The 22,236-nt window shown below is 39.8% G+C and overlaps 1 protein-coding gene across 3 annotated transcripts in view; it reads right to left on the reverse strand.

Annotated features, from left to right (window-relative positions):
• The window catches only part of METAP1D (methionyl aminopeptidase type 1D, mitochondrial), a 44,561-nt gene that overhangs the window by 11,674 nt on the left and 10,651 nt on the right, over positions 1–22,236 (reverse strand). For all 3 annotated transcript variants that reach the window (XM_042822684.1, XM_042822682.1, XM_042822683.1), the window contains exons 2-5: positions 8,474–8,640; positions 5,948–6,097; positions 2,482–2,630; positions 1,738–1,780 (exon numbers count right to left, since the gene is read on the reverse strand). In XM_042822684.1, coding sequence (XP_042678618.1) covers positions 1,738–1,780; positions 2,482–2,630; positions 5,948–6,097; positions 8,474–8,640 — 509 coding nt within the window. The remainder of the gene's footprint in view (positions 1–1,737; positions 1,781–2,481; positions 2,631–5,947; positions 6,098–8,473; positions 8,641–22,236) is intronic.

Below are 22,236 nucleotides of genomic sequence, written 5' to 3' on the forward strand. Positions count from 1 at the left end.
AAATTGTTTGAAACTGAACTGTTCTCAAACACAGCATAGTTTAGTTTCATACAATATAAAATGTTTTCAAAGACAATTAGCAATTCCTACCCTTGCAGGAATTTTCACATTCACGGGAACTTTGAGATTTATTTTGTTTTTTGAGGGTAAACAGAACACAGTAAGAATATATTTTCCAAAAGACCACTAATATTTGGTTGTACATCTTTTTGTAAAGCGGGGTGGAAAAGATGCATACTCCATGTTAATACAAAAATATCTGGGTTAGTATATTGTGGAAAGGATCTGTGATATGAATCTGAACAGTTGTGTTTTTTTCTAAATCTAAGGAGTTGTTAATACTATATTGACAGACGAAATATCATCAACAACAACAACAAAAAAAAAAACCAAACAAATGAGCCTTAATGAGTTATAGAGAAATGAGATGTTAAATCCTTGGCTGTTGCAAGCTGATTTGGTTTAGTAAAATGAGCAAAGCTACATCAGTTCCCCACAGTAGAAAATTAGGCCAAAAATATACTGCAAAAAAGAAAGATCACACCAAAAGATCACCGAAGCTGGCAGTCAGAATTCTACAATTAGAAATTATGGAGATGGGGAATAAATGACAAGGAAAAAGATCCCCAGAACAACGCAGTTCTGGATCAGACATATACCATGGGAAAAGGTCAGTGACCCTAATGTTCATAGGAAAAGTGATTTAAATGCTGGAATCTCATGCTTGGAGGTAAGTCCAACTGAGATTTCTTCACTTCTACTAGTATGAAATCTGGGCCCAAGAAAAACAGTATTAAGTTATCAAGAGTTTTTTAATGATTAAAAAATCTCATCCTTATGGTACTCCTTTGCATGTCAAAAATTGGAAAACAAAGGCAAAATTCAAAAGACATCTGTCTGTATTAAAAATAAACACCACTTTGGGAAAATAAAAGCATGTGCAGTGAAAAGACAAAAAGCTTCTGCAAGACACAAATGCATTGTGCTGCCTATATGAAACGAGAATTAAGTTCCCAGTTTCTGTATTTTCCTGCTCCTGCAAAAATCCAGCCGGTGTTTATTTAAGCAGCTGTAATTGACCATTCTCTGGAAATATTAAGCCACAGTTATATCACACTATTTCTGTTTCTGTGCAAAAGGTTCAGGGCTGTTATACGAGAAATGGAACACAACACTACCTTCGGGGATTTTAATAAATGTAGGGAACACTGCTAGCAAAAGAGTTGCTGTCCAAATAGACTGACATACACAGGCCAATGTAGCCTCTAATGACAGAGTAAGATAATGACAGGCCCCACTCAAAATCAGCAGGAAGAGGAAGATCAATCTTGGCAGAGTGAAGGAAAAATGCTGGCTTTCTTCATGTTAGCTCATCTCATACATATCTATCTTCAGCTGCTGCCCAGTACTGCGGTGCTCTGCATTAACTACACAGTGGATCAATAACAATTACACCTTCTCAGAAACATGACACATAGCAGGATTGGGTTGACATTTCACTTAGGCCAACATTGATCTCAATGCATCTGATTCCAGTCCTAAATTCAAGTCAGGCCTGGGTCTAGCTGGAATAAACACACAGTTAAAAACAAAAAAGGAAACCAGCTGCTTGTGCCTTGCCTTAGAAGTAAACAGCACATCCATCTGTGCGCTCCCCATCTCCCATCCACTATTCTTCCTGTTGCTACCAGGAACGTTAAAGTTGATCAAAGACTATTTTTTATATGAATTACTCACCGTGACATCAATGTTGATAATATCTCCATCCTGAAGAGGTCGACTGAAACAAAAACAGAAAGGAGAAAAATAATGGTGTTCTCTTTGTTGGGAACCGTCTGTCACAAGAATAAACACCTAATGACACATACATAAGAATCAGAGGGTAGAGATTTTGTAATGGAGGAAGGCAGAGGAAAACAGAATAACCATTTTTAATGTTCAGCTCTGACTACTTTGAGAACAAGTATGGCTGAATATAAAATAACGAGAAACAACTAGAGGGAAAATATATCAACATCTGAAAAATCCACTATTATGTTTATTCTTTTTCTCTCACTAGGGTTTGTATTTTACTTTGTAAGTAGCTGAATGTGTTGCAAATGATACTAAAAAAAAAAAAAAAAAAAAAATCAAACATATTTATTCCTTACACTATACTTATTTCACTGGAGAAAAAAAAATCAGAATTATTCTCTGTTTTTTTAAAATTATTATTTATTTTCCATGCACTAAACTCTAAAGGCATTATGCTGGTTTTTTTTCCCCAGTATCTGGACAAACAAGACAATATTATTGCTTCTCTACTTCAAATGCACTTCTATAGCATCTATGGGCATTGTATGGTAACATGATATGCATCTGTAATACATCTACATGTGACATATAGTTAAGCTGAAATATGTTCAATATTAAACACAGTTTATTAATTTCAGTTCAACGTTTTCATTCCTGGTGTTAAAATGTAAATTATTGGGGAAATACCTGTCAGGAATACCATGACATACCACGTTGTTTACAGAAGTACAAACAGATTTTGGAAAACCTCCATAGCCCAGAGGTGAAGGATAGGCATTCTGTCTGATTATTTCATGATGAACAACGGAATCTATTTCTTCAGTTGTCATGCCAACCTGAAATATCAAAAATAACATTCTGTTAAGAAAGCAAAGCTAGTTTCTCATATTTACCGAATGTGATTGCAGCCAAACGTTTCAGTGAAATCTTGGGTGTTTCAAATTCACTGCTTTGATACAACACATGAAGCTGTCTGATATGCTTAATTGACATATTGGACTTTTTTAAAGAGAACAATGTTTTAAACCAAGGATGCAGTAGAAACAAGCACTCAAAGGTTCTTAAAAAAAAACTAAAATATGCTCTACTTCCTGCCACTTTTTTTTTTTCCCCCCACATTTGCTCTCAGAGACACTGATTTTCCATGGCTCTTGTTTCAGTAGCTGCTATAGAAATGGTTTTCATTCTTCCAGTCATTTGAAACATACTACTTTCCTCTTTTATTTGTAGATAAAGGATATTAATGCCCAGTCCATATATCATTATGCACTTGCACATTTCATGAAATAGCTCTCTGAGTACTCCTTTGCGTTGTAAAAGATCTAAATATTTGAGTTCATATCTTGATATTTTACTTCAAGTTGCCATAGGTTGCATGACCACAGTGAATCTACACACACTTATCCATCATTTTTTGGAACATACACTTTTATGCTTGATGCTTTCTAGATTCACCTTCTTCTCATGGTTTTACATATTAAAAAAAACTCATAAATCATTCAGCCATTTTCTGAGAATCTGTGGGATGGAAAACAATCACGCTTAAAATACTGTTCTAGCTTTTCTTTGGGATCAAGTCTGTCTTGAAATGGTTAGAGCTGAAATTTGAGATTTGGTAGGGAAACCTCCCTCATTGGGAAAAAATGCCTTCGAGGGTTCCTGTGCAAATTGATTTTGATTTGAATGAGTTTTGAGCCTTTGAAAATCATACTTCATACACACACGTTACAGCAGCTATGGTTTCTGAGGGCATTTCACTAACACAGGGAACGCAGGTAGGCTGTGGTGCGTAGAAGGCATACATAACTGTATGCTGAAATATTCAGCAATCACATACAGAGAATACAATGGAGCACACTTGTGTCCTGTGCTGAGGATAAAGCTGGGTTTATTTGCTCAGCTTGCATCTTGCTCAGCATAGAAGCATGGCTGGGCAGATGAAGAGTGACAGCAACACCCAATATGCAATTTGGGGTTCCCGTGCAGCTGCCCTGCTCTGCAGCAGCTGTGATGGCTGCAGCTTCTGCATACCATCTGTGCCCAGCGTTGCAGCCAGCAGTTCTGGCTCCATGCAGGTTGCTCTGCCTTTGCTCACCCATATACCACCTGCTGCAAACAGGCAGATGGAAGCACAGTGCACCACACTGGGGGCTGCCCCTGCCCAAGGAATTCAGGGCAGCTTTTGGACCTCTGGTGGACAAGTTTGTGGCTGCCCGTGTGGGAGACATAGGTGCTGTGAAATGTTCTGCTTTTAGCATTACCTGGTTTACTTGCACCTATCGTGCACCACATCTCTTACAATTTGCTAGGCAATGTGACTGTATAAAAAAAAAAAAAACGAAACAACAACTATTACCATTTCATAGAAAGTGCTGTTCTATTCCAAAATCTCTTCCCCAAATCTAGGAAGTGCTATCATATATAACACCATGTGCTATTTTGAAGTCCAATGGGAAGTAAATGGCAACAGCAAAAACACATGCTCAGTCCATGGTGCCTCTGTATCCAAATGTTGTGACACCACTGTTGTCACACTAGGGACATTACTGCTGGCAGATCACAGTGTCAACACAAGCTTGCATGGAGGGCTGGGTGCAAGGCAGGCTCAGCAGGAGAGCAGAAACAGGTGGAGAGATAGGGCTCTTCAGATAAAACTGGAATTCAGAGTATCCTTTACAAGGCCAGCCTAAAAGAGCTTAGTTTGCTTTCTCCAGCACCCTGAAAGCTATAGGAATTCTAATCACTGCGTGAAGGAAACGGACTCAAGGAAACACTGGAAGCAGCTTAAATTAAAGAGCAGAGCTGGCATGAGAACAGGTGGGTACAAACTGGTTGCACAAAGATGCTCCCTGCTGATGAAGGGAGGCCCTGGGACATGCTTCCATTCAGAGCAGCCTTGAAGAAACACATGTAGCACAAAGTGGAGCTGGCCTGGGCAGGATCCCTGCTCTGTGTGCCACTTCCCTCCCTCCCAGCCTATGCCAGCTCCTCATCATCATTCCTTTCAAACACTCTCCTTCTCTCCTAGGATTGTTATGCGTACGTACAAGCTTCTTGCTATGATGTACTGTTTGCAGTATCAACTTTGTCCTAAACTATATTGTGCTCCGTATAAGTGCATTTTATGCGCAATAAAAAACATGTATGATAACACAGTATTACTGAAAATCTACTCTCGTTCATAATCCCCATGTTGCACTCTTGAGGTAGAGTCCTGATTCTTCAGATACACGTATGTCCCTATACAGAAGCAAGTTTTACTGTACAAGGAAATAATTGCACGTAAAATGTTAAACCTGCATATTCGTAAAACTAAAGCCTCAGGCATTTTGTTACTGGCCACCCCAGCTCCAGAACTAAATCTCTGCGACAGTGCGATGAGAATAGAAAGAAAAATGCATGGTAAACTGATATGTTTTTCCCTTTTTAAGTAAATGACATTGACTTACAGTCTCCATCTATCTCTGCATCTCATAGCTACTCAGCCCATTTTACCCTATTCAGTATGCTATTAAATGAAATATCAAGGTAACATGAAAAAAATCACTCCATCTGCAAAAACTTGTAGTAGGCTCCTCCCAGCATATTTATTCTTGAGAGGTATCCCAAAAAGCATACTGTAGAAACATTACTGGAAACCCTGAGGCTTTATTACCAATGCACTCTGGAAAATAGTGTGGAGCTTGGCAGCTGTTTTTTTCCAACAGCAGTTCAAAGACTTGTGCTATGCCAACCCTGTGGGACAGCAGGAGCTGAAGGACGAAGGGGAAGAGAGGTAGCAGCCTGGCCCCTTGGCCTTGCACACATGCAGAGTCAAAAAGCAGAATATATGAGGAAGATTGGCCATAACATTACAGGAAAAAAAAAAAAAAAGTATCATGGGCCTTCTGAGAAGCTCATTTGATTTGGCATAATCCAAATAGAGGGAAGATGACGGAGACTGCACCCGAGCCAGCAGCTCAGACTGCACAGATTTAAAATACAGAAATAGTTTAGTAGGTATATCAGGAAATGAATCAGAAGTTAACAAGTCCTTTTTTAATGTCTATGTTACAGTTGGATGCACAATAAGGATAGCAAAAGAAAAAAGGAAAAAAACTAAGTGAAAGCATGAAAGACTTTCAAGCTGTTTGGGGACTTACGTAATCATTACCTTTAAGCTCCTTCCAGCCAGAAGCAGGACATGACGGGCCAATTGACAAGCCTGACGAAGGCCTTGAATCTGATCTTCATTCTTAATTTCTATGTCGTCTCCCCAGTCTGGTACAATGCCTGTCGTCACATAGTCTGGCTTCTTTATGTGCTTGGAGAAAAAGGATTGAAAATGAAGATCAGAAAACTGAGCATGACAATGGGATCATTTTCTCAGATACTGCCTCCTGCTTCATGGCAGCTTGCCCTTTCTGTCGTAGTATCGACCTTCCTAAGCCATCAGGGCAAACCCTCAAGGGTGCCTCAGTATTGCTTCCACTGCCCTTTTGAACTTAACATTGCCTGGTACTACTGACTTGTGCAGTCTGTTAACCTCCCTGTGCTGAAATCCTGAGGAGTGCAGTACACTTTTAGCACAGTCTCAAGTTTTAAAACTGTGAGAGAAAGACTTAGAACCTTTTTATTTTCTTCTGCTGAGTGGCACATCATATAGGAAAAGCATCTGAACAATACAATGACCTGAACAATGCGATTAGGTCCTTAGTCTCTTGCTCACACAAAACTTGTGCTAATTTTCATGAGACAGTTTTTTTTTTATTTTTTTTTTTTTGAACTAAGAACTCTAGGATTTAATTTATTTTAATTTAGAGTTTTCACTTGTTAATCTAGTTCTCAAATTACATGCAAACTTGTCCGTCTACAATACTATGTAAGGATTTCCCAATTTCTGTGTTGCAGAAATTGTAATAAACTTTTTCTGTTCTCACAGAAAGCTCTCAGTAGTCACATGGATGTTAAATTTAACTTCCGATTTATTTTTTTTTAATCTACAGTAATTTCACAGCAAAATAACATCGCACAGTGAGAAAAATGCACTTGGTTTCCACAGGTGCTGGTGACCTCACCAGTGGGGTAGCAAAGCATCTTCACCCACCAGAGTAGGGCTCTGCATCAGTTCACAAAACAGAATCAAGCTGGCAGGGCAGGAGGCAAAGCGGCCACTTCAGCTGTGTACAAGACCACACAACATCCCAGTGTGGGGGTAAAGAAGAGTGGTGTAACCTATTAACTCCTGCAGGACTTCAAATAAGGCCATTGTTGTTCTTACTGGTATTTCATCACTTCTACTCTGTCTGAGTGTAACTGTACCTTTACCGAATTCACATCAACAGAATTTCAAATGTGAATTTCATTTAAGAGAAACAGCATATCAGCCTGTACAGCACCCTGTTGAAATATATACCACGAGACTTCATTTAGAAGGAAAAATTACATTTGCTGGATTACCCACTGCATACACTACAGCACCTCCACCATCTCCTTGGAAGGCACTGATTTTCTAACTATTGAGACCTGAACCTGTTGACCTGTGAAATCTGTTAAGGGAAAAATCCAAAGCAGCATCTACATCTACAATTTCACACCAAAATACATCATCTCAATCTGGTTTCTGGCATACTCTGTAGCAAGTGATAACTATATCCTCAAGTTCTCAGAGTTGAAAAATTTAGACTAATTTCAGACAGTGTAAGCACAGTGATCTGTGAAGAATACTTTTTAGTATGACAATATATTTCTTCCTCTTTATCCTAAAAGAAGTGATACAGTTCTTCAACCTTTGAAAACTTATAAAGCACAAAACCACATGCTTTCCCTGCAGACAGAGCTTCCATAACTCCTTAGGAGTCAGAGCCCTACATTCAGCACTCCCATCTGCTTTTGTAAATAACTTTTTTTTTTTTTTTTTTTTGGATTTTTGGCCCATGGAAATATTTTGCACTTTGCACAAGAAATCTATAATCATGCGGAAAGTACTAATGCTCATCCAGAAAAGCACTGCTTAGGAAGGGCAATTTTTTGGCTGAATGAAAGATGCTTTGAATGAAAGATACAGTTGAACTGTGTGCTGTAATTAAAAAAAAAAAAAAAAAAAAAAAGGAAACCAGAAGTGGAACATATGTTAACATTACATGAGAAAACCTCCTTTGGCCCCAAAATAAATAAAGAGAAAATTACGTGTTGGAAGAAAGAGACAGTTAAGATTAGTTTGGAAGAACAGTGGGGCTGTAGGGCAGCTACTAGCAGGTAACGTGTGCTCTCATCCTGAATGTGACTCAGCAATTAACAAAACGTTCAGGTAGATATAAACATTTTTATAATTAGCTTGCTAGAGATGTATACAGAAAAGGACTTAGATGTTCACGAATGATTCCTAATGATTTCTAGTAGGTCTATAGTCGTCCAAAAGGAGAACCTGGACTAGAAGCATTAAGTGCTGACAGATGATTATAACATTCCATGTTTATATGAATGTAACTTAACGAGCCTCAGGTTTAAACTCTCTGATAACCAGATACATCACTGTTTAATGTGGTGGGGAGCTGAAAACTTCTCTCACTAGCACTGTTATTTCAAATGCCAGACCGCATCATAGGACTGTATCCAAACCATTGAATGCACTTGATCAGCTGTGCAGTCAACTCCTACACTGACTGAAAAACAGATTAGATAATAACAATTGCAGTACCTCGGGAACTGGATGAGCTGGAGAAACCACTGCTGGCCAAACTACGCTATAAACAGCATTTCTTTGTCCCTGAGAAAAGAAGCATCTCTGTTGTTGATTACTTGATTGCCTGTGCAGGTAGACACGATTGCATGAAGAAAAAATTCTGAGGCAGCCAGTCACAGAACCTGGTAACATAAATTTGAAATGGTTAACTTTTCTTCTACTACCATGTTACAATTGTAAAATATGAAAAGAGAAAGGCACCATGTAAAATCAATTGCAGAACTTGTGCAGTAGCCAAGAAATTAAGATCTTGTACCATTGCAGTATTAACACCAAGAAACTGAGAACAACAACAACAAAAAAAATCACAAAGCATTACATCAAAGCTTTATAAAATATTATATCTGTCTTGGTTTAATGCATTAAAACGTAGCACGGGGAAATTCCCCAAACCTCAGCAGGACTGATGCCCAATCTGTTTGTAGCAGCTTGCATGGCTAGAAGCTGCACTGCACAAGGTTTGGGAAAAGGGTAAACTGCTAGAAATTAGGAGAGAAAAAACAAATTCCATGTTGATTTCCTACATTTTCATCCAAAAATTCTCAATGAATTCATCACACATTTGAGCTCTCATCATTTGCATCAAGATTCAAAATTCAGGTTCAGTCTGTAGCCATCTCCTGCCTTAGCAGGAAGAGAACAAACAACACGAGTGATTTTTAGTCTTGGTCAAGGGCAATTGAGGCCACTGAAGTCTGTAATTGCCTTGGAGTATTTGAATCAGATTTCCCCTAATTTACATGGGAAGTTGGGAGGGCAGTTCCTGAGTAATCATTGCCCTCACTTTCTGGGCAATGATGCATTTTGCCAAGAAAAATGGGCATAGAAGCCCAACTGTTGTCAGAAAGACAACAGAAACACAGTAAAACATTACAAAAGATGACACTAGCATCAAGACAGCAAAGTACACTACATTTGAGATGATTATTTACACTGTCAAATTAAACACTATAAAATATTGTGTTTATTTCCTTTGCTAAAAAAGTCTATAATCTAAACTGCAGTTTCTTTATTTTTTGAATAAGGAATAAGGTTCACGTAATAGTTAAATTGCCTTTGAAAGAAGTCATGTGTATAAATACAAGAGCAACCTTCTGTGGCAAGTAACCGGTATGAATAATTAATACTCAGTAAAAAGAAAGTGGTTTTGTTTAAGAAGAGGTTACCTAGACATCTTTACATCACAGAAATAAAGAAATTTGTCTGCTGCGTATTTTTAACTATGTAAAAATTATTTTCTTTTTAGGAGTTTTTCTGTATTTTGTCTATTTTTATTTACTGTATATTCCTTCCTACACTTATCTTGTCCAGATGTCACAGCATCTCTTCCCATGCACGCTTGGCTTTACAGAGAACCCTTTTACATCACCCCACAATACACAGAAGAGTCTAACTACAAACTTCCTGGGCCCCCCAAAAATGAACGCGATTGCTGAACAAGGTTTGCTTTAGACTCATTCCTGAGTGTCTCTGTACACTGGGCAGTGCTAAGCTTAGTTAACAATATCTGAATTTGTGTAACACCTGAAAAGCTGTAGAGAATTTTACTCAATGCAAGATTTTCGCTGTTTTAAACTGTTCCTAAGTAATGAGGCAGAGTTGGAGGGTGAGGCTCAGATCCCACTGCCAGCCTAACCTGGGTACCAGTGACAGTCCCCTGCTTCTGGTGGGAAGAGAGTGCCTCTGTGGAAGTGGAGCTGCCCCATTATTCCACTATGTGGAAGTGGCTTGGGCTGGCGTTCTGTGAGTTATCATCTCATCACTAGTTTCATCTCTTACTACTTCCCTAGCATATCCTTCACAAGGAAAAAATCTTGCCAAATGAGAAACAAAACCCTGCAGAGTGCAGAAGCTCATCCAAAGAGCCTAAAGCATCCTACAACTTGAACAGTTTGCACACATTTTCAGAAACTGGAAACACAGAATCTGCAGAGGCAGCAACTTTTGGGTCTTCAGAAGCAGCACCTTACAAAGCACAGTAGGAGGACCTTGCTCTCACCACAGCTGATGGCACTGCCCCACAGCTCTGCACCCATGTGCTAAAGGCACTGAAACCACACAATGCCACGAGCAGCTGAAGTCCACATGGTCACCAATAACCTAGGTCATATTTTCAGTGCTGCCATTTCAATGGTGCACCGCTGGGCATCTGTCCAGCTGGGCACATTGCTCACCGGCAAAATAAAGATGTAAGTCTCTGCCAGTTATTTGTCAGCAGAGCTCCGAACGTCCCAAATCAATGCATCAAACCAATTCAGATCAGTGGGTTCATGCCTCATTAGCCATCCCACGTTCAGAAGGGATACCTTCTTATCGGGAATAAATTTTTTCCTTCTGTTCCCCCAAAGCCACACTGTGAGTCTTGTCACAAGTAACAGGATAATGAGGTACTGCGGTCTGTTGTTATCCCACTAACTGCTCATTATAAACCAGACGTGCACAAAAATGCCCACCGCTCAAACAGGTGAAATGCGACGACCAAATAAATATCACCACAGTATGATCTGTCTCCCAAAGCACATCACAAGAGTTACAAACACACAATAACTAAACCTTTGTTTGGAACAATACAAAATTATAAGAGAAAACATTCTCCTTCGAAGTAAAAATAAAATGGCATTAAAGTATAACGACGTTACTGTTTCATAATGAAAATCTGGACTCCGTCCACTTCCTTCCATAAGAAGGCCTTCCTCATGTCTCCACAGCTCCTTTTATTTTCAAGCTCCCATATTCACAGCTAATTTGATATAGCAACACCATCAATCACTGAGACAGCGCAACTGGCCGTATGCGCCGCATCGCCTCAATCGCTGTGCTGCTGCCGGCCCCCCCACCCTGAGCAGCTCCTGGCAGCCTCTGATGGACTTCTCCTGAACTGATGCCTGAGCACATCCTTTTTGTGAAGCATTCTGCGTGCATTAATTGCTGTGAGATGGTTCATAAAGGCAGGATTTAGGCGGCTTCCAGCAGAACTGCAGGCATCAGAGAGCCGGGCAGCCTGGAACACAACAGCACCGGGCGGGATGCTGCCATCTCTGCCTGCCTTTTCTCCTCCAGCAGCAAGGTTGCATCACTTGCCACAAGCAATAGAATATATTTACTATCAACTGCAATAATGAGAATTATTATTGGTGTTCCTGAAATCAGATCAGCAGAGACGATGCTCTGTGCACAGAAAATTACAGACAACTGCTCCCCCGACTCTGTGGTGAATCCCACTGTGCAGGCTGTGTGTGTGCCTGCTGCTGGATTCCTCTGCACACCTCAGACTTTAATTTGTATTAATCATATAAATACGTGCTGCGAGCTTTCGTGAATTACCAGATGGATTTCTCTTTTGTGGAAATCATATTTTCCTTTGTTTTTAAATGAGTCAGCCAAAGGGGCTGAATACAGAATTCAAGTGTGATGATGGGTGGGAGCATTTGAAGTGACTGATTTTGCAGCACAAATGTGCCCTATATTTATTAGCCTTTTACTCTAGGTCTATTTTAATTGTTATCTGCTACGCTGTATAATGAAATGCTCCCATTTCACCCTCAGAGCAGAGAGTTTTTTATGTGTATCTCTATTAATGACCCTTAATTAAGTTGATTTTAGTCATTTAAATGTGATTTTCCTCTGGTCAAGAAGTATTTTTAAAGGGAGATGCTGGAAATGAACTCACAGTTAAGCACTTCGCTAATGCTTTTTCAACTGTTACAGCAACCCATCTGCAGCATTTTCAACAAGGTGCAGAGTGGCCATGCAAAAAACTGTTCATCCACGAGTCATCAAATGTGGCTGTTAGCAAACAATTTTTTGGTATTTATGAAAGACTTCAGGTTTCCCGACCATTAGCAAAAACGTTACCAAAGGCTGAACTTCATGACAGTTCTGTGCTACAACAAACACAAGAGCACACTGGGAAAGGGAAACAAACTGAAATTAGACCATATTAAGTATTTTCCATCATAAAGGCCCTCCTAATAGCTACAAGAGCACAGCAGTGAAATCATTTAGATTTACAAGAATTCATGCCAAACTGATTTAGGAAATAAAAGCAGTTTGCTCTTGATAAAGCAAATTTTGCCTAGAATATATGAACATTGCAAACATCAGGCAATTTTTTAAATTTTTAAATACATGATTTCATCTACTTTATCATTAAAAAAAAAAACCCCTGAACTATAATAACCATGCAGATTTTCTGAGTATACTGATATTTGAGGATAAAATACTAGAGATTTTTAATCTGGCTTGTCAGTACATCTTCCTATTATGTCAATCATACCGCTTTGCTTCTTGTGCAAGTTTCCCTTTTTTTTGAATCTTTAAAGTTTGAAGCAAAGTGTTAGAAAATGTGATAGCTGAATCATCTGGAATCCAACCAATGCAACTAGATAAGATTTGATATAGCTTTTTATATTAATGCTCAAGTTTTAAAATCTGAACTAATGGTTGTGTCTCGATAGACCTTTACTTGTAGTTGTAATTAATAAAACACTGACTTTGTAATTCCAGTGTTGCAGAGGTACATGCAAGCTTCAAAAATAGACTGGGAAAGATTTAAGGTTCTCTCCAATTCTGTGTAACCTGTGTAACAGAAGAGCTGCTCACTTTCCACAAGCAATAACCTGTGCATTTGCTAACAAAAAAAAAAAAAAAAAAAAAAGTAAAAGAAAGAAAGAAGAAAAAAAGAACAACATAGGGAAATGCCTCAGGCACAAGTTGAAACTGATTGGGCAAAGCAGAAGGACAAGAGCCCTTGAAATTAAACAAAAGCAAATTCATTCTGTTGACAGATGTTGATTACATCAAAGCCAAAAAATAACTTTTTTCTTTTTTTTTTTTTCTTTTTCGCAAGTAATACCTCTCAGCATTAAGGATATAACATATCTTAATCAACACAATCCAACACGTAACAACTGTTAAATTTGGTAAAAGTATATCGTAATGAGGTCTTAAAGACAGGCTTCTCTAAACAAGAGTGTATTCACATGGTCATGTCTGCACACCCGTGCTGGTCACGCCACCATCAGCCCCTTACTTCCAGGGGTTAACTGCTCTGGCAGCCAAATAAAATACAGAGAGAGCTGTGTAATTATGGAGACAGTCAAAGGGCAGACTCTATTTTGAAATCTATTTGCACAGACAAGGTCTTCCAATTTCGCTTACAGGAAACAAGCTGGTAAAGGGGTCTCCTCCTCTCCAGATGCTTTCCACACTTTTTTCCCACATCAGGAAATCATGGACATGGATACCATACAGCACTGTTTCCTGGATTACAGGACTATGTCATTACACAGAAAAGAGCAAATCCATGCTCGTGAGAAATATTTCCTCCTAATTGCCCACATCAGGGGAAAGCAAAACCTACTAGGACTACTGAAAATGTGACCAGCAGCAATTTGTAAACAGGACGCAGCCATCAAGATGGTACTGGAGAAGAGAAAACAGAAACGAAACGGTAAAAACATTCTGGTTTTAATAGCGTGACTGGGGAAATGAAATATTCATTAGGGTAGATGTGACTTCAGTTATAACAGCAACACAGTTAGACTGTACCCTGACAAACCAAAATCAGGATCAGCATGTTTCAAAATCTGTATTCAGACCGGCATTGTTCAGTTTAATTATTACAGTCAGTCAGATACTAATGACAAAGTTGTTCAGTTAAGGAACCAAGGGGTTGCTGTTCTCACTGCCCCATGAGCCCCGCTCCATTCCCCAGGCCTCCTGCAGCCTGTCAGGCCCTCAGCACCAGCAACACTCCCGGCTCATAAAAATGTTGCCCTTACTTCATGGAGAGCAGAGCCTGGCAATTTGTTTGCCATATACTAATACAAACAAATGTTTTAATTGGTTGGAAATTTACAGACTCCATGGAAATGCATTCTTGTTTGGCTTTTCCTTATTATTACTCGCTGTAGTCTGGCACGCTAAGATGATGAATTAGATCCTTCTGAATAATGCAGATCTTCTAATTCATTATTCAATCAAACCTATGGCCAACAAAATAGCTGTTCTGCAAGTTGGTAAACTGGGAAGCCACAGAGAATCAGAACCTCTTCTATTTACAGGAAGGATGACAGCCTAAGGGTACTTCATCCCAATAATAACAACATTCAAGTAATAGTGCCCAGGTCACAACAAGCTGTGACCCTCCTGCAGCTCTGCTAGGAAGTTGGCTTGGTGCCACCTTCTATCTGCAGCAACCCACAGTACAACTTTAACAAATAAGGCGAAGAGAAAAACTTAATTTTATATCCTCAAAAACCCCTTCAGCAATTCCCTGAGCTCTTGTGTATACAGACACATGCAGTGACACCGAGGCAGTGACAGCAAAATTCTGATGTCATTAAACAGCACTCTCTTGTTTTATCACGGGGCTTAAATAATACAGAGTAGCATCCAGCTATATCTGCATTATATTTATACATATACCAAAGGAAATTAATTGTCTATTACCTGAAATGTGCCTGGAGAGGAATGCTTAACTTTGGAAACACAGCACTGTAGCTCTCCTGTGCAGTCTTCCCTCCTAGTGCTATTTCTACTGAATCTTCCCTCTCCAACAGCGTAACACAAACAGAAAATAAACAGAAAGTGCTGCCTAGAGTACCACAGCAAATGAGCCAGGTTGAAAAGTTGGACAAAGCAATATTAAGAGTTTCACATAGTTAATACCAGGGGAATTCAGGCTCCAAAATACAACATCTGGTAAATTTCAACTTCTGTGGCTAGCAGAAGAAACATTCCTCTTCTGTTACTACATTCCAATACTAAGTTAATCTATCATAAAGTCAGTAAATCAGAACGAGAAACATATATGCTCAGGTCTGCATGTTAAAAATACCTCTCAAACACCTTCTAGCTATCTTTGGGTTTTGTGAATCAGAGGAACGACTTATGCTCAGCAGGTTAGTTATTGTGTTCCCCACTTTGATGTTGTAGGGGAGTAACAGCTATTGGAACAAGTTAGTTTAAAAATAGCAGTCATTTCAGATTAAAAGAATAAGCCTTTCCAATAGCCCTCACACACGTGTGCACAATACAGGATCTTGTCGTTAATATGCACCCATCTGCAGCTTAATATTCACCAAATCCTACTTGGATAAAATCTGCTCCAGCGCTCCGGAAAACAGGTGCTTTTCAGCTGGCATGTTTACGTGCTGCACCCATGCCTGATGCAGCACTAGATGTTGCTGGCAGCAAGTTAAAAATAATTCCTACCTTAATATCTTACTTTTCCATCAGAAATGGGAAAAACATGCCTGAATCATCACAATTTTTTTTATTTTTTTTTTTTTAAATACACAAATCCTTTCAATGCATGAGCAGGGCTGCTGAAAAATACATAGTATTTGCACAGAAGAAAACACAGGACTGCTCTCAAACTCAGGATTTTCTGCATAGGTTGAGGTACAGGGAGAAACCTAATTGTTAGCAGGCTTTTCTCCACCCAGAATACAAGACTCCTTGCAATAAACAACTGCAGCCCAGTCTCTAAGGATACCAGATAATTCCTGAACGATAAGCTGGTCTTATCTCAAAATGAAAAAGGTATATCATTAGCAAATTGGGAAGGAGTACCTTAATAAAGTACTTACATTACTACTCATTACACTCAATACTATTTCTTGCTTTTTGCTGAATTTTATTAGTTCCTTGTATTACCCTGTTTCCACTTCAAAATGTAAGTTTCATGAGGACACTGAGTGTCGTACTGAAAATAAGATGTCGGTGCCCTGTGCTGGAATGGAGGGTAAGGTTGGGGCACCGCATCCTGTGCGCTGGGCTTCAAAATACATAAGGATGTAGCTGTAAGAGCTTACAGCTGCCCCAACTACACTGCTGTGGTGTTTGAAGAAAAAAGCTTTGATTTTTCCCCAGGAAGATGCTCTGCACAGGCTCCAATCAAGAGCTTGCTGCAGATAACTTCTAGCATCCTTCTTAAAGCACTTATTTTTAAACCTGTCAGTCATCAGGATGTGCTTTTAATGCATAGCTTGAAAGCTTATTCATAAATATGTGACATTGGGCCACTGAATGAATTATAATGATAGGATTATGGATCAAATTGGGAAGAGTATAACGCTTGGGAGATGTTTTAATTTTTTATTTTTTTTTTAATGCCTTCCACTTATCTCCTTGCTTAACATTTACAAAGACCTCTTTCTTATCATAGAAGTCCTGTTTATCAAACACTGATACAGGAAGAAGCTGTTTACCTTTTCAGAAGTACCAACATACATCACTTATGACAAAAAAAACAAGCACTCCTTAAGAAATGCTCAATCACTGTCAATCATATGCACTAAAATATACATAAACCAAAGCATGCGGTGTGAACTATATTGGATTCAAACTGAACACAGAATTACAACTATAACAAATAAGAAACAAATAATTACAAGTGACTCATAGGCCTATTTGCACATCTCACAAAACCACTGGAAAGGTGGGTAACCATAGAAACCTGACAGCCTAAATTCAGTGTTTTAAAATTTGTATTTAGTTTAAAATGCTGAAAATGATGTCTCTATTTGATAAAATTCATATTTTAAAGGCTTCAGCTTTTGCTTTGATACTCAAATGCTCAAAATTATCTCATCTGTTACTAACAATTTGCCTTTTGGATTTGATTTTATTCAAGTGAAGATTGCAATTTACTCTTTGTAACGTAAAATGTCAATACATTTGAATACTGCAAATTAATATTTCTAACACCTCTGTAATGGCTGAAATTAAATAATGACACCAAACAGTGTTGAACTTATTATTAAATGTTTTGCATACAGACTTTCCTGAGCTGCACACTAGCAAAAAATAAAAAATAAAAAAAAAAAGATTACTCAAATTAACTGTTAAAGCTGAAACGCTAATAGCCTTTTCAACTTATAGTTCTTTTTCACTGACAATTACAATTTGCATGGCTTAAAACTTAATACTATGATTAGTACTAATGTCCTATATTTTACTTCATAATCTAAATGAGTAAAATATTATTTTTGTAGTTCACTGGCTCTTATACTTAGGCTGTAATGTTCAGTGTGTATTTCATTATGCAGATGAGCAATGGATGTCGTTTAACGTGATTTAAATGGGTCAACAGTATTTTCCTATTCACATTAATCATCCAGACAGCCACAAAAAAAAAAAAAAAAAAGCCTTGCAAACGAAGCAAAGGAATCTCCCTCTTCCCATCCCAACCCTTCCCAGCAGCACAGCATCAGAGCTGCAGGGCCAAAGGAGCAGGCTGGGTGCTGGCATCCTGGTGGGGCGGCTGCCAGGCCCTGGCGGGTGCAGCCAGACAGCCCCGTGCCAAGAATGATCCTCATCTCACACAGCTCAGCGGGAGCCGCGTGTTGACAAACGGAGCAGATCAGGATCAGCAGAACTCGCTCTTGGCACGGGGACAGGCGGCTGCGCTGCACAGCCGGGCGGCCTGCCTGTTGACATGGTGCTGGCAGCCAGGCGTCCCCTGCCTAAAGGCCATTGTCAGAACTCCTGCTGAAGGCAATGTGGACAGACAGGACCACTTGTTGCCAATAGATCTTCATCAGCATCACCGCATGGCAAGGTGAGCTGCGGGGCTTAGCAAGCCCCAGGAAGCCAAAAAGCAGCCCTACCCAGGCAGAAGGCTTGAGATACGGAAACCTTGTGCTTCCTTGGTGAGTCCTCCAACAGATACAGGCAAACTCAGGGACAGCAATTTGGAAGAGCTGACATCGTGCTCTCAGCAGCCTGGAGGAGGCAGCCAGTCTGAATCAGAATGGCAATGGTATCCCCACAGACGCTGAGCTTTTATAAGCTTTCACAAATGTCAGACACAAAAAGGGGCTTTCTTCTGTGGTAGGGAAAGGGTAATAAGGTGTTCTGCATTTCCCACATAGTGGTTTCAAAGTGTGTTTTCTGGCTCCAGACAACACCACTCCTCCTGCACAGCACTGCTGCAATCCAGGCCCCTCCCGTCCCAAGGCACCAGCCATCCTTCCCAGCACAGGCAGCACGGCTTGCAGTTCTCTGTGGTGCCACTCTGGTTCTCTGCACAAACACCGGGATGTGTCTGCAGTCGTCTGTCAGGAACAGGAGGGAAATTATCCAAGGAAGCATCTGGAAAAACTTGCGCAGTTTTTTTACAGAGTGAGAAGGAGAGAGCTGCAGCACCCTGGGCACAAAGGCAATGTGTTCCCTTGCCTGCCCCTGTCTTTAGCACTTCGCAGCCACTGCTCTCCCAGTCACACCTTCACTGCCTTTCCTCTTTCTGTTCATGGATGCAGACTAACAAGCGGGACCTGAGCTTCAACTTTAAAACACGTTAGTTGGCACATGACAAAGTACAAGGCTCAACTAGGCTCTACTACTTGGATCTCCCCAGACCACATTCGCCATGCTCAAGTTCCTGGACCAACAAATATTTAACTGGAAATCTACTAAATAGCTGAGTACAGCAGGCACCTTAACTGAGAAAGGGCTAAGGCATCCGTTTGTACCAGCTTGGAGGCTGATTTACCACCAATTAAATTAAACAGTAATCACCACTGCGATGATTACAGGTTCAGTTTAAACCATGACCTTTCACATGTTGGGAAGATGAAGGATATCAGCACATTTCAAGAGAGTGACAGCATACATGCAAGCCTGGATCTCACACGCTTGCTTCCCTATACCTGTCTAATGTAATGCAGGAGCAGTTGAGATGGATGCCATCAATCATCTGTGAATTCCCAAAGCACGTCTTCAGGAGGGGTCCCAACCCTGCTCCTCGGCCCCCTCACTCTCCAGTGAGCAAACATCACATTCAGATCCCAAGAACAAGGCAGTAAGGAAGGACTTCCCCATCCTGTACCATCAACATCCCAGCTACTGCTGCAAGAGACTTCCTGGAAGACCTACAAGCAATACTTATCTCATCAGAACAACAACAATTAAAGACCAACTAAAGCACCTGGTTAACCCCTTAAAACTGGATTGTAAGTCCCATTATACTTTAGGCAATGCTTTTCACCTCCAAAACCTTCACTGTGCTCCCATTCACTTCTGCTGCTGCAACTTCACAGTAACAGTTACCACATAAAACTTCTGTTCTATCCAATGTCCTAATGATGGACAGAGCAAGGCCCATGACAGCTACTTTCTGCACAAGTATCTTAAATTTCTAAACTGCCTTTATCTCTATTCACTCTGTGTACATTTTATTGAACTATTCCACCATCTGGATTTCTAGAACAGATCAAGTAAGCAATAGGTCTTTTCAAGAGATTAAGCTTCCAAATCATTTTCTAAACTGAAAAGGATTTGCACAGATAGTAAGTGTCTATAAACAGCAGTAAGTGTTTTGCTTCCCCCAAGATGAAGATAAACTAACTTGCCAGCAAAATACGATAGGCATTTCTTCAGAACAAGCGTAGCTATTTTGTCTGCAAAGCTGGGCAGCGATCCATGGAAGTCTCCACAGGGACATCCCACTTAGCCAATTACTAATTCACAAATTCATCTCAGAATTCCTAGATTCTCTTGCATGATTTGACAAACATCCACTGTAACTCTCCTTCTGTTCTTGTTGTAATAGGTTTGTGGTTTAAACATAAGCTTTGCAACAGTATTGCCCCTGGAGATGCAGACCAATGTGGGCAGCAACCTGGGCCCACAGCTGGATCTCTCACTTGCTAGAACAAGACTTAGCTGCTTGCAATTGAGGAAGCTGCAGCTAGAACCCAGCTCACTTTTGTATGTATTTGTTCAGAGCTTTGTTAGGATAGAAAGAACTCCAGAGGCAGAAGTGACTGAAAGGGCACAATCTGTGAAGACATTAATTGCGTGAAAAAATATTTTGCAAAAGACTTTCCATTCAAATTGATACAAAAGAGACATTTTTTCCCACCCTTAATTAAAAATACAGTGGCACATATAACTTTGACACAGCTGAAAAATAAGGCTGCTTAGCTGTCTCTGTGTCATGAGAGACACAGGCACATACTGCACTGCATGGGAAAAACTGCAGAAGGAAATAAAAACCAGGCTACTAGCAGAGCTTACATGTGGCAACCAGTACACAACAGTGCTAGCAAGGAAGGTCAGCAACCCTGATAAATGCAATGACAGCGCATACCCATCTTGAGAGTGCTTTACTAGAACCACAGATCTGCATGTGGAAATTCTGATATCTCAATTTCAATAGTGCAATTACAGCTGAAATCACCATCTTTCTAATTAAGATTCAGGCCAGTGAAGTCATTCATTAAACCTCTATCCAATGTGTTTTGTGGCGCACTATAAACTACTGAGAGCTGGACAGACAGAGCCAAAGCCTTGTTTCTAGAACTAGCGCTGGTGCTCCTGTAGCTTTCTGCAGCAGCCTCACTACAGAGCCAGACATCTTCCACATTCAACATATCTTCAGTCTGTCTGTCAGCAGACTTCAGTGCAACACTGGATAAATTCCAGGTGAGGAGCTTTGGTGCTAAAATACATAAAGGATGTAATAACAGGAGTTATGGGTATTGGCAGAATTGCACCTGAGACACGTACTGGAGGAGATATCAATTGTTTCTGGCTCTCAAATCGTCAAGTCAGCAAACAACTCCACTGGAGCCCTGAGCCCCACTCGGTGTGCAAACAGACACAGTGAAGACAGTTGTGATATGTTTGCTACCAGTGCAATGGCACAGTCAGAAAAAGAGATGCTCATCTGCTCCAGTTATGCCTGCACACAGTGGAAGAAAGTTAGTAGCTCACTATTGCTTTTTTCCCCGACTCTAGTCAGAAGATCTGAGACTGAACAGCTGGATATATGTGAGAAAAATAATTTGTCATTTTCTTTCAATGTTGCATCAAGTGTGTTGATTACTCAAATCTAAAAAAAATACATAACGCAGGACCTAATTTAACTTCATGTACAGCTAAACATGAAGCAGATAACCTGACAACGTCTGATATGTTGTAAATGCTAATGTATAAATTTAGATAATGTTCATTACCACAGTAGTCCTTCATGGTTCAAAGCATGCCTGATCTAAAACTGAAATATCACTTTAAACAGCGATTTTAAGTATAAGTACATGAAAGTAAACATCCTTAAAATGCAAAAGTTGGAGACTTTACACAGCTGGTTACAGTGGCTGGTTATTTATCTTCTAAACGAGAGAGAGAACAGTACTACTTTCAAACATCCTCATGAAAGTTTTCTCAGGCTGCATACTACTACAGTGTAAAGCTGCCAGAAGACCTCTGAGAAGCTCTGAAGAGTCCTTTATTACCCTAAGTCTTCCTTCCATGCAGCATAAGCAGCTCAATGAACACTTGGCTTCCAACCTTTTCTTCTTTTTTCAGAAATTAAAACATATAGGGAAAGACATCTACTGATTTGGAAAGGACAACAGCTCTAAAAGAAAAACTCACCAGGGAATCAGCTATTTCATGAGACAGACTCACTTTCCATACTTTGTTTCTGACATAAAATGTCAAAATATTTCCAGATTGTTTTCCATTTAAATAGTATGTTTTTAATATGAACCAGCTAAATAGGAATATAAGAACTAGTATCATAGTATCATGTTTCCTCTGTCCAGTAACCTCTGCAGTATCGCATTATCATGTGATACTACCCTTCACCAACAAACGGTTCAGTTTGCAAACACTACCTTAGATGTTTTCTCTTATATCCTCCAAAATATCCTTTCTTTATGCCCCAACCCAAAGACTGAAAAGATTTTAAGTTTAAAAAGTTT

This window comes from Centrocercus urophasianus, unplaced genomic scaffold (genome assembly GCF_019232065.1).
Source record: "Centrocercus urophasianus isolate 14NV4802_14NV808 unplaced genomic scaffold, USGS_Curo_1.0 seq_20, whole genome shotgun sequence".
NCBI classification, from domain to species: Eukaryota; Metazoa; Chordata; class Aves; order Galliformes; family Phasianidae; genus Centrocercus; species Centrocercus urophasianus.